Source organism: Oncorhynchus gorbuscha, linkage group LG19 (assembly GCF_021184085.1).
Source record: "Oncorhynchus gorbuscha isolate QuinsamMale2020 ecotype Even-year linkage group LG19, OgorEven_v1.0, whole genome shotgun sequence".
Classification (NCBI taxonomy): Eukaryota; Metazoa; Chordata; class Actinopteri; order Salmoniformes; family Salmonidae; genus Oncorhynchus; species Oncorhynchus gorbuscha.
The window spans coordinates 20,779,786-20,793,562 of record NC_060191.1 but is presented as its reverse complement, the minus strand read 5'-3'; the positions used below and the strand labels follow the sequence as shown (position 1 = coordinate 20,793,562).

Here is a 13,777-nt window from a genome sequence, read left to right as displayed (position 1 = left end):
CACTTCTCCAGTGCTTCGTTCACATCTTAAGACTTCATAGTCCTTGGTACATTCATATGAATGGTCTTTAGTCCTTAATGTTCAATGAAGTTATTACACATTTGAGAAAATGTCAATTCAGACTCTATTTGTGTAGAAATCTTTTAAATGATTCCACATTGCTGTTTTTACTTGGATACGTTAGACACCATTTCCTCAATCGAACACAACCTCCATCAGTGCCAATAACCCAGCTATTTTCTTTCCTACTGCTCCAACACAGACTGCATTGAACAGGACTGGACATGATGACTTGCATTCAGAGCTTGATTTAATTAAGAACTGAAATCAATCTGGTATTTGCAATGACGTTATTCTGCGCCAATGTAGGTAAGGATAGATAGCAAAACCAAACTTTTGACTTATTCGCTTATTACAAATTCCAACCCAGTGCTTTACAGATTTGGTAAATGAATGAGCATCCATTGATAATTGGTCAATGGGTATGGCTTAGAAATTCTGATTGGTGGGTTAGACACAGTTGAGATTTTATTCAAGAGCTCTTGAATACTAGCTTCTTATTCAAGCTTTGTAGATCAGTATTTAGTCATTATGTTCTCCAATTCGCATCTAAAGTTCTAAGAATTAAAGTAACCCATCTGCATGTTAGACTATTATAATAATGCAATACTATATATTATAATCTATAATGTTTTTATTTTAAAGTACTTATTACTATTTAAAGGTTAAAGTACTTATAAGGTTCAATGACGTGTGGGAATCAACCACACACTTGACAAGGGAACTAAGGTGCATGTAAAAACAATATTGAATTTCTTCACATTTATTGTGGTCTTAGCTAAGCTTTTGGTGAACGCTTTTAATTCTTTATTTATTTATTTCTGTGGAAGTTTTGCTCTGACAAATGTCAATTGACTGAAAGCTTAGCGAAAACCATGCTAAACCTGGAATGTGCATGGATTTAAATGTGAGTAAGATTAATTAAGATGACACAATTGTATCAAGTTATAGAGTCACAAATATTTGTTTCACCATGGTTTTCAAGCCTTCACTGCAGTATATTTAAGCAATAAGGCACGAGGGGGGTATGGTATAAGGCCAATATACCACGGCTAAGGGCTTTTCTTAGCATGACGCAATGCGGAGTGCCTGGATACAGCCCTTAGCCGTGGTATATTGGCCATACACCACAAACCCCCCGAGGTGCCTTATTGCTATTATAAACTGGTTAGCAATGTAATTGTATACGGTCTGATATGGCACGGTTGTCAGCCAATCAGCATTCAGAGCTCGAACCACCCAGTTTATAATACAAATTAGAATGTATAGAAACTCCTTGAAATTAATCTCATTGGCTAAGATTGACACAACTCTCATTCTACTTGACTGCTCGGACTCCTTTTGACACCCGTCCCTGACTAGTACCCCCTTCTAACTCAGCATCATACGAAGATCAAGGAACTGACATGTTGGTCAACCCAAGATTGTAATTCCTTCCACCTTTTCCTTTTCTGACTGTATCCCCTCTCCTATGCTGTCCATCTCTACTGGTGTACCTCATACTTCTGCTCTGTAACTCATTTTCCTCTATTTCTCTTTCTCCGTTGTTCCTCCCATCCCTTGTCACTTATTTCTCTCCCTCCCTTACTCCTTTTGCTTTCTCACACGATCCTTTCTTTCTTTACCTCCTGCTTTGATCCTTTCCTATCGGGACCAACATCACCCCACACTATTTCCTCCATTCTTTTCTTTCTACATTCGTAACTGATTCACCTATTTACTCTCTCCTCTACCCACCTGTTTGTTCTTCACTGGCCTCCTCTTTTCATTTGATTATTCCTTGCTTGTTTATATCTCCCTCTCCTTCCATCCTCCCTGTTGCCTTCTCTCTACACATTTCCTGCTTCATATATGACTCTTCATATTGCCTCATTCTCTCTTCCCTGGATTGGCTGACTCCTTTACACCCTTGTCCATGCCACAAATCCCCCACTGAATGCCCCTTCTCCCACTCCCATCTCTCCCCTCTCCTACTCCTCTTCTCCCCTCCCTCTCTCTGTCTTGCTAGGGGGCCCAGCATTCCTCCCTGGGTTCAGCAGACCCCTGTGTGAATACTGAAGGTGGAAGAGGGGGAGGAGGAGAAAAAGAAGGAGGGATGACCACTGATCCTGACCCTACTATCTCTTCCTCGGGCATCTCCTCCACCAGCTTGCCCCGGAATGAGAATGGAGTCCCCTCCTCACCCGTAGACCCTCCTCCTCCCCCCACTCCTCATCTCCATCCCAATCCACCCCAGAATGGAGAGCTCCGTGGCAACCCTACATCCTCCCCAGTGACAAGCACGGAGGCAGCTGAGAGCACTACAACAGCAGGACTGGGCATAGAGGAGAGGGAGCAGGTCAAAAACAACACAAAACCAAATCAGAGAGAGAAGACACAAATAAAAAAGTCTTGCCACATTTCCTTCCTTTTTTGAGGAGGATGAGATGACTGCAATCTTTCCAGTTTATTTTATGTGTACTCAAACCAGAGAGAGAAGAAATGTGTGGGGGGCAGCAGTCATTGTACATTTAACTGTACAGTACGTTCAGCATTATCACACAAGACAACAAAAGGGCTTTCCAATGGACCTCATTTCCGTCATGCTCAAACTGGGCTTTGGTCAGTATCTGTCTTGCAGGACAAGATAATGATACCTTTTAGTTATCGCTGACATTGTGGGATCCTCATGTACTGTTTCAATCGATCAAACTAGAGAGCCTATAAAACACTGGTATAGGCCTAATCACCAAACCAAGCAACTATGTGAGATTTTGCTTTGTGTGTTTGTTTAATCAAATATAGACCGTAAGCAAACACTATATAACATCTCACTCCCTAAAGACTTCTCAGTAGCCAATAGCATCCTGCTATATACATGCGTGTAGTATCCCATAATTCCATCGATAAAGGTCTTGTCATTTCCTGTCCTGAAAACTCCAGCTCTCAAATTTCATTGGTAGAGATGTGGTCATCTGGCTTTGTAGTTTGGTTTCCTTAGTGCCTTTGAGTGTATTTTAACAGGGTTTTCAAATAACAGGTGGAGATGATATTGACAGAAAGATTATATTATTTGATGATAGTACATAAGCAGTCTTATCAAGATCCCAAAATAACTATGCTTTTTAAAATGCAGACTAACTACAGAGTGCAGAACAAGCAGAATACGGTTTCATTTTGGGGTTTTCACAGACATGGCCTATGGCCTAAGGAAAGTGTGTGATGTTTTCAAAAATGTGTTAATTAAGGGACTTCCCATTCGTGGACTGGACTCGTGCAATGTTTTCTCTTCTCAATCTCAGAACCTGTGTGTGATCAACTGGTGCTCCAGACACAAACAGTGCCATCTCCAAATCGAGTGTGTGTGTCATAGCGCTGCCTTTCATGTTTCCCACGGTCTGTATGTCTGTCTCTCTCACTCTGTCTGTTATTGTGAAGGTAGCCTATTTCTTTTATGTATTTGTCTGTTTGTTTGTTATGTGTGTGTCGTGTCCCTATGTGTGCAATTGTGTAATGGAGTGGGAGCTGGGTCCAGTAGGGTGCTTAAACCAAATGAGACAATAGCAAAGTTGTCAGGTAAAAAAGTTTACCGGGAATTTGAAGTGGTTGAATATATAAAAGGAATGCTATTTTTGGACCTTCAGTGTCCAGGCATATAACGTAGTCACTTGTAACACCTAGTACACTTCCAAAATAGTTGTCATGGCTTTTTCTGTTTAGTACCAAAACCGATTTATTTGATTCTTATTTTGGGGTAGCCAGTTAAGTCTAGCCTTAAGTGCCTGGGTCTCAGATAATCACATTTTGGCCAGTAGTCAAACAGTGCTCAGCCAAATGTATATGTGGCATAGACTTTCTTCATGTCGTTTCGAGGGACTGTTTTAAGTTAACATAGCTGAGCATGATGAATGCTGATGTAACAACATTTTGAGAAAACAAAGTTTGTTGGGGGCATTGTTAGTAAAGAGTATTTCAAATTTAAAATATGCTACACCGTGCGCTTAAAGGAATTGATTGCTTTGTGTCACCTGTTCAGATATCATCTGTCAGTGAATACTGTGATACTGTGTTGTCATGTCCTCTTGTTTTGTGTATAACTTGTCCATTGTAATCTTTGTTTCGATGTGAATTTGGGTTTATTTTGGCCCTTTAAGATTCACACTGGTGGTGCTTTATAACTAGTTGGAGAACATTCCTTAGCTGGCTTAGCGTCTCAAGAGCATTAACATGCTTCAGACAGTCCTGGTTTTGCAGAACCCAACGTCAGTCTTATTTAACTCTTGTATTTGATTAAGAGTCCATTTACTAAGGGCCAAATCCTAACTTGATTTATATTTTTGCAGTTCTCCCATTGGCATCATGCTTTACGAGTAAGTCTGAGTTTAACATGCAGATCTCAAGTTAGGATTCGGCACTTAGTGTATACGGTCAAAATGGCTCTGCCAATGCTGTGTCGAATCAGTACTAGGGGATTAGCCATAACGTAGAGTGGGTGAGATTCAGAGATATGAGAGAGATTTAGCTATGAGTGTTGAATTAAAAGTTAACCAAATGTGATTATTAATAGGTTGAGTTTGATGTAGTTAGCTTAAGTCAGCTAATAGGGCTACCTTTCGAGTGCCAAAACATTCATATCAGTAATAAAATGTATTTTAAAGCAACTAGGGCTTTACATCTGCATTGAGTAAATATGTGGGACTATACAGGGTCACTGGTTGATATATGAGCATTGCCATTAATATACCTCAGAGACGCAGAATTGAGAGACTCAGGTAAACAAATAATTGCCTCAGAGCTGAACGCAAACTGACGGAGATTAATCCATCTTTGGAGTGACTGCCATCAGATACAGTGGTTGGTCCATCTATTACAAGATCTATCCCACTGGGCAAAAACTGGTTGAATCAACAGTGATTCTACATAATTTAAACAAAAAGGCTAAATGTGATGTAGTTATGAATTTCATTAGGGACGTTAGGGAATGTAGTATTTTTTTCACCCTACTTTTAACCTAAATCCAATGACATGGATTAAATTCACATTAGTTGACAAGTCAACCAAATGTAAATCAAAATTAGACATTGAAATGACGTCTGTGCCCAGTGGGATGACTATAACTGGATAGCAACTCATCAAGCACCTCCCCGTTCCTTCTCTCTCTGTTTTCCTTTTCTCCTCTTAGCCAATCACGCAGCTTCGTGGAGGACAATCTGGAACCTAATTGGCTGAGGCAACATGGGCAGCCCGCATGGCCTGGCCATATATCAAGAGCGCTCTCTCGTGATGCGATTGGCTGACAAAGGGAGAAGTTGGGCCATTGGTCCAATTCTCCTGACCTTAAGGATAGTCCAGAGCCACAGCTGACCATGTAAGGATCTGCTGTGTTATTTATCCTACTTTACTTGGGCCCTCTCTCTCTGATTGGATGGCTGGACAATCTGTATTTGATGCTTGTGATTAGATGTTTGATTTTCTTTTAAAGACTTGCCAATCTCGGGAAATGGTTTTGTTGGCTCATCAAGCATGTGAAGAACAGCTATGCAGATTGACATGATATTAAGCTTTTTGGGATTGAGCAGTAAATGAAATGAGGGAGAGCTACTGTGTGTGTAAGATGCATTTCAAAGGTGCTGTAATCTTTCTTTCCTTACATTTTTCAATGATCTCACAATGTTTCTTGCATTTTTCCTTCCTAACATTTTCTACAGTCCACCCACTATCTACCCATTTCTCTTTCTATCTATTCTTAACCATTTTCAACCACCTCAGTTTATGTTCACCCCTGTTAGACCTGTCTGCTCCTGTTCATATCTCCCATGGTTTCGGTTTTGTTCTTTATCTCTATTCGTTTTAAATTTAAAGGAAACTAATTATGCACAGCCTATTACAAGTGAAACTGCTACAAAACAAAATATTGCTTCAATTAAAACTTTGAAAAATGTAGACAATGCTATGATTTATATTTCTATAATAATGCTTATTCTTACCGTAGTACTACAAAAACTATCCATTGGAAATCTTCCTGCGCAAATGTTTATGACTCTAGTATCTCATGACAGTCCAGAAATGATCAATTTTGTATCAACTGAGTTTTCTTAAGACAATCTTATGGAACATGACCCTTTTGTGGAGAAAGATTGTCCTGGGATTGTGACGGAAAAAAACACAAACTGTTGTTTTACCTGCTCCCCTCACAATGATCGGCACGTTGCAGTGACCTGTACCCCTCCACTTCTCTCTTGTAATCCCCGGAAGAGAGATGAGAGGATGGATGTTGTTTCTCTACTTGACAGTCGCTGGGGAGCTCTCCATTTTACAGACGATCTAAAACTCCTTAGAAGAGGACATCCTTACCATCACGTTTTTGTTTTCCTATTTCAGTCTCTGATGTAAGCTTAGTGGGGCAGACACGAGTTTATTATGTTTTTCCAGTGTGGTGAGACCGAATTCTGGAGCCTAGTTTCTGTATAACTTCCATTTGATTTCTTTGTATGGACTCCACTGACACAGAAGCTAAATAAAACCCTGTGCCCTCCTTCGCCTCTGACCACTGAAAAATGACACATCAAAAGAGCGAGAGATTAGAGGTTAATACCTTTTAAGTGATTGAATGTGTGTGTATATACAGTGTGTGTACAGTTGTTGTGTATATACTGGATATGTGTGTGTATATATAGTATGTCTATGTGTATATAAAGTTTGTTTGTATACGCAGGGTGTACAGTTTTTTCCTCGATCCTCTAATCTCTCTCCCTTTCTCGTAAATGACATATTTGACTCCTCAAAGAGAAATGTTGGAGTGGAGAGATTCACACTGGCAATTTAAAGGACAGCTGTCTGGGAAGCACTTTCTGTGCAGACACTGACCAATCTGACACCTCTGAACACCTACACACCTAATTATGCCTCTCAAAACAATCTCTGGCTTACACTAATTTTCTCATCAACTGAGGCATTTTTAAAAATGATATTTGGGTGACCAAGCAATGTTTGTACATATACAGTATATAGAATAACTAAGATAATATTTCCAGTGACCTCCATCTCCTTTTTTAAATTCCTGTAACTATTAGGATTCTTCCTTGTTATTTGATTTAAGTTTTACGTTCTCTACATTAAATGTTTGCAATGGTTGTCATTCTGATGTATATAATTATCCAGACAACCCTTATCTAATCTTTCCAATTTAGTTCCCCGAACTCTGCCTCTCATAGGCCCCTCTGTCAGGCTGAACATTTGGTTCAGATCACACTGTTACTTGTGAAGCAACTCTTCCATGCAAGTAACACCATGTTATTAGCCATTTCTTCAAGTTCTATTAAGTGTGCCTCCAACTCGCCAACCCTCCCTCAACCTTGAACCTTCAACCCCACAGGTCACTCATAGTCATACCCCTTGACAAGCCATAGTCCCCCAACCACTCTATTTTTGTTTTAAAAAGGACAGACATTCGGGGATTTGTGTATTTTAATTGAAAGAGTGATATTGAAGAGTGTATTGCCATTGTACATGGATTTGTTATGAATGTGGATATTCTGATGATTTAACTATTATTGTAATAATGATTATGATTATTGCCACTTTGCTTTTGTTGATTCATTCCTTTGATGCGGTCAATAACAATTCCTTCATTTCATTTTTGAATAAGCCGGAATTTATATTTTTCGGGTGGGTGAATCTTGGAGATAGAAATACTTAAACAAATGAATAATAAACACATAATTAACTTCTTAAATTAAGATGTGATATGTATTTTTTGTATCATTCCTACAGAACAGTCACCACAGTGAAAAATATCTTGAAACTCTTACTAGGCCTGTTGGCCATTTATGAGGCCTATTCTGGGGTCCAAATCAAGAGATATACCGTAGGTTACAGAATCATCATTATATTATCACTGGACAACCAAAGACGCAGTATGCCAGTAAGATCATAGTAGTCGACGTTACCATAACCAATCACGTTTGCAAATATTATTTGCTGAGGCTGTTGGTGCATTTCATGTGAGATAAAAGTGAGGACTTTTAGTAAGTATTCACACCCCTTGACTTTTTCCACATTTTGTTGTGTTGCAGCCTGAATATAACATGGATTCATTTGAGATGTTGTGTCACTGGCCAACAAACAACACCCCAGAATGTCAAAGTGGAACTATGTTTTTAGAAATGTATTCCACACCTTTGTTGTGAAAAGCCTAAATTATTTCAGGATTAAAAATGTGCTTAAAAAGTCACATAATAAGTTGTAATAATAGTGTTTAACATTCTTTTTGAATGACTACCTCATCTCTGTACCCCACACATCCAAATGATTGTAAGGTCTCAATCTCAATCTCTGCGGTGAATTTCAAACAGAGATTCAACCAGAAGGACCAGGGAGATTCACCATGAGGCCAATAGTGTCTTTAAAGCAGTTACGTAGTTTAACTGTGATATAAGAAAACCAAGGATGGATCAACAAATTCAGGACAATTAACTAAAACACAAGGCCAAATATACACCGGAATTGCTTACCAAGGTGACATTGAATGTTCCCGAGTGGCCTAGTTACAATTTTGACTCAAATCGGCTTGAAAATCAATGGCAAGACTTTAAAATGGCTGTTTAGCAATGATCAACAACCAACTTGACAGAACTTGAAGAATTTAAAAAGTAATAATGTGCAAATATTCTACAATCCAGGTGTGCAAAGCTCTTAGAGACTTACCCAGAAAGACTCACAGCTGTAATCGCTGCCAAAGGTGATTCTAACATGTATTGAGTCAGGGGTGTGAATACCCATGTAAATCTGATATTTCTGTATTTCATTTTCAATAAATGTGCAACCATTTTTAAAAACATATTTTCCCTTTGTGATTATGAGTTATTGTGTGGAGATGGGTGAGAAAAAAATATATTTAATCCATTTTGAATTTAGATTATAACACAAAATAATGTGGAATAAGACATGGGGTATGAATACTTTTGGAAGGCACTGTATGTAGCCTGATACATCATCCGGTGATAGCTTGCTAGCTAGTCACTGTCTGACATAATACAATAAAATTGTTTGGAAAGGTCTTCTCAGGACCTCTGCAAGCCAGATTGTTGAACTATATTACCTTTGAACTTACTCTACCGGTTGTCTTGGTGGTTGGTCATTATGCTGAAAATTTGAGAGAAAATATCCACAGAAAAGTGTTATTAAACTGACTTTTCTAAACCACCCCCTGGATTTTAGCATATGCTCACATCATAAGGCATGACAAAATGTGTAGAATTGCAGGACCCCCCAAAAAAAACAGAAAAATAGCAAACATTTTCAAGGAACAGAAATAGAACATGGAACAAAAGTAATCCATACTGTTCAGGAACAGAACTTTAAAAGCACAAGAACCAGTTAATAACCTTTTATGTTGCAGGCATTTTTACTATTCCCACAAGAAAATGCAACAAAGCGCCTATGCAAAACCCTTACTCTGTCACTCAGAAACGTATTCCAGTGTCTGCCTGCAAGCTGAAATCTTTGTAAGTGTGTGTGCGTATATAGGATACCTGCCCATCCCCCACCAAAGCATAGGCTACTGTACTGACGTTAGAATCGTGATTCAGAAGACAGGGAGAGAGATTTTTAATTAGCTTGAGAAGAATCTATTAACTTATTAAATGCTAGCTAATAATGCAATAGGCCTAGTTATATTGTTTCACAAAGGATTTATTAACTACAAAAAGGTAAGATGTGATTTTAATTCTGGTGCCACTCTGCACACACAAGCTTGATAGCTAGCTAGCTCAAAGGACATTCAAAGTTCTTCCATAGAAGCCTGTCCTCTTAGGTATAATTTAGTGGACCCAATTCGGATAATGCATGTCATAACAAGATGCCCAGCACTTCAAGCCTCCTCCACAACCCTCTCTCGCTCTTTTCCTTCCCCACCAACAAAATGTCAGTCGCATCTTGCACCATAGGCTACACTTGTCTGTCCATCACACATGTAAACAATTACCTTACCTGCTCTGTCTGCATTGATTGGTCAAGTAATTTAATGAGCTAAATGTAAAAAACTGTTGATATCACAGGTTAAAAAAGGAACAGTAAGGAACGATATAAACCGGTACTTTTTGGGGGTTCAAACTAGTTCAGAACTATATTTTGCTGGCTGGAACAGAGGAACGGAACTAAAATAATGTGGTTCTGTTCAGAAGGAAACGATTGGAAAATAATTTTGGTTCCAACCCCTGGTTGTGGGGCCGCCTGAAGGTAGGTGCCCAAAACCCCAGATGTGGTGATCCGGCCCTTAAGTAAAGTTGAAGTCGGAAGTTTATATACACCTTAGCCACATACATTTAAACTAGGTTTTTCACAATTCCTGACATTTAATCCCCTCTTAAAATTTCCCTCTTAGGTCAGTTAGGATCACCACTTTATTTTTTGAGAATGAATTTTTTGAGAATGTGAAATGCCAGAATAATAGTAGGTGGGGTTATATCCTTCCTGTTTGGCCCTGACAGGGGGTGTCCTCGGATGGGGCCACAGTGTCTCCTGATTCCTCCTGTCTCAGCCTTCAGTATTTATGCTGCAGTAGTTTATGTGTCGTGGGGCTAGGCTCAGTTTGTTATATCTGGAGTACTTCTCCAGTCCTATTCAGTGTCCTGTGTGAATTTAAGTGTGCTCTCTCTAATTCTCTCTTTCTCTCTTTCTTTCTCTCTCTCGGAGGACCTGAGCCCTAGGACCATGCCTCAGGACTACCTGACATGATGACTCCTTGCTGTCCCCAGTCCACCTGGCAGTGCTGCTGCTCCAGTTTCAACTGTTCTGCCTTATTATTATTGGACCATGCTGGTCATTTATGAACATTTGAACATCTTGGCCATGTTCTGTTATAATCTCCACCTGGCACAGCCAGAAGAGGACTGGCCACCACACATAGCCTGGTTCCTCTCTAGGTTTCTTCCTAGGTTTTGGCCTTTCTAGGGAGTTTTTCCTAGCCACCGTGCTTCTACACCTGCATTGCTTGCTGTTTGGGGTTTTAGGCTGGGTTTCTGTACAGCACTTTGAGATATCAGCTGATGTACGAAGGGCTATATAAATACATTTGATTTGATTTGAATAGTAGAGAGAATGATTTATTTCAACTTTAATTTCTTTCATCACATTCCCAGTGGGTCAGAAGTTTACATACACTCAATTAGTATTTGGTAGCATTGCCTTTAAATTGTTTAACTTGTTTCGGGTAGCCTTCCACAAGCTTTCCACAATAAGTTGGGTGAATTTTGGCCCATTCCTCCTGACAGAGCTGGTGTAACTGAGTCAGGTTTGTAGGCCTCCTTGCTCACAGACACTTTTTCAGTTCTGCCCACAGATTTTCTATGGGATTGAGGTGAGGGCTTTGTGATGGCCACTCCAATACCTTGACTTTGTTGTCCTTAAGCCATTTTGCCATTTGGATGACCAATTCGCAACCAAGCTTTAACTTCCTGACTGATGTAATGAGATATTGCTTCAATATATCCACATCATTTTCCTAACTAATCATGCCATCTATTTTGTGAAGTGCACCAGTCCCTCCTGCAGCAAAGCACTCCCACAACATGATGCTGCCACCCTCGTGAGTCACGGTTGGGATGGTGTTCTTCGGCTTGCAAGCATCCCCCTTTTTCCTCCAAACATAACGATGGTCATTATGGCCAAACAGTTCTATTTTTGTTTCATCAGACCAGAGGATATTTCTCCAAAAAGTACGATATTTGTCCCATGTGCAGTTACAAACCGTAGTCTGGCTTTTTAATGGTGGTTTTGGAGCAGTGGCTTCTTCCTTGCTGAGCAGCCTTTCAGGTTATGTCAATATAGGACTTGCTTTACTGTGGATATAGATACTTTTGTACCCGTTTCCTCCAGCATCTTCACAAGGTCCTTGTTGTTTTATTTGCACTTTTCACACCAAAGTACGTTCATCTCTAGGAGACAGTCTCCTTCCTGATTGGTATGACTGCTGCGTGGTCCCATGGTGTTTATACTTGCGTACTATTGTTTATACAGATAAATGTGGTTCCTTCAGGCATTTGGAAATTGCCCCCAGAGATGAACCAGACTTGGGGAGGTATACAATGTTTTTTTCTGAGGTCTTGGCTGATCTATTTAGATTTTCCCATGAAATCGAGCAAAGAGTTTGAAAGTACACCTTGAAATACAGCCACAGGTACACCTCCAATGGACTCAAATGATGTCAGTTAGCCAATCAGAAGCTTCTAAAGCCATGACATAATTTTCTTGACTTTTCCAAGCTGTTTAAAGGCACAGTCAACTTAGTGCATGTAAACTTCTGACCAAGTGGAATTGTGATACACTGAATTATAAGTTAAATAATCCGTCTGTAAACAATTGTTGGAAAAGTTACTTGAGTCATGCACAAAGTAGATGTCCTAACCGACTTGTTAAAACTATAGCCTGTTAACAAGACATTTGTGGTTGAAAAACTAGTTTTAATGACTCCAACCTAAGTGTATGTAAACTTCAGACTTCAACTGTATATGCATGCATTGTGTGCATGTATTTACATTGTGTTATCAAACAAACCCTGAGAGCCACACTCAGACCCGTGTTTGGAAGTCGATTTAAGGCCTACTTTCCTGTAGATATTGTCTGTGTCAGAATTCTGTCTTGCCTACTACTTTATAAAACTGCATACTGTGTACTAATCATAGTTCATACTATTTAGAACATACTGTTTGGTAAAATCAAATGCAGTAAGCAACAAATTTCAACATAGTAGTCTCATCCATATTGAGAATGCTCATCTAGTGTGCAAATGCGCAATTGCATTCCCCCATTCGTTAATTTTGGTACAGTGGATCATAAAAGGCCTATCTGATTATCAGCTGTGAGACGATTCTCTTCCTCAATAGTGTGCAGAAAATTCAACTAGAGGAAAAGCCTAAATGAATATGACAGCGTTTCCCAAACTCTGTCCTCGGGACCCCAAGGGGCGCCACACCCACCAAATGGAGCAAATCAAATCAAATCAAAATGTATTAGGCAAGTACACAGCTTTCTATATATACAGAGTGCCTTCAGAAACTTTACAATTGTCTCATTCATCCCCCCTCCTCTCTCCTGTAACTATTCCCCAGGTCGTTGCTGTAAATTAGAATGTGTTCTCAGTCAACTTACCTGGTCAAATAGTGATCAAATAAAAAATACAAATAAATATGCATACCCCATGACTTATTCCACATTTTGTTTTGTTACAGCCTGAATTGAAATGGGATTAAATCAAAAAAAAATCTCACTCATCAACACAAAACCCATAATAACAAAGTGAATACATGTTTTCAGAAATGTTTGAAATATCTCATTTACATAGGTATTCACACATGTTAAAATCACCTTTGGCAGCAATTACAGTCTTTCTGGGTAAGTCTCTAAGAGCTTTGCACACTTGGATTGTAGAATAGTTGCACATTATTATTTTTAAAATTCTTCAAGCTCTATCAAGTTGGTTGTGGATCATTGCTAAACTGTCACGTCGTGTATGTAGGTGGCAGGGAAGTCAAGCGCAGGAGAATCAAACTTGGTATAAATTGAGTATTTTAATAACTTAAAACAAACTACAAAACCAAAGTCCATAATAAAATAAATGTGGGTACAAGAACCAGTCGCACACCGATCCATAAAACATGAACATAACAATAAACAATCTCTGACAAAGACATGAGGGGAAACACACAACATATAGTGAATGGGATTGGAACCAGGTGTG

The 13,777-nt window shown here is 39.3% G+C and overlaps 1 protein-coding gene across 9 annotated transcripts in view; it reads left to right on the top strand.

Moving 5' to 3' along the window:
• LOC124005780 (ras/Rap GTPase-activating protein SynGAP-like) overlaps nucleotides 1–8,620 on the top strand; it is a 115,096-nt gene extending 106,476 nt beyond the window's left edge. For 6 of the 9 annotated variants that reach the window (XM_046315320.1, XM_046315317.1, XM_046315315.1 and 3 more), the window contains one exon: nucleotides 2,069–8,620. In XM_046315320.1, the coding sequence (XP_046171276.1) occupies nucleotides 2,069–2,476 (408 nt within the window). In that variant the 3' untranslated portion in view covers nucleotides 2,477–8,620. The remainder of the gene's footprint in view (nucleotides 1–2,068) is intronic. The other 3 variants (XM_046315323.1, XM_046315319.1, XM_046315321.1) reach the window with 2 other exon arrangements.
• The last annotated feature ends 5,157 nt before the right edge of the window (nucleotides 8,621–13,777 follow it).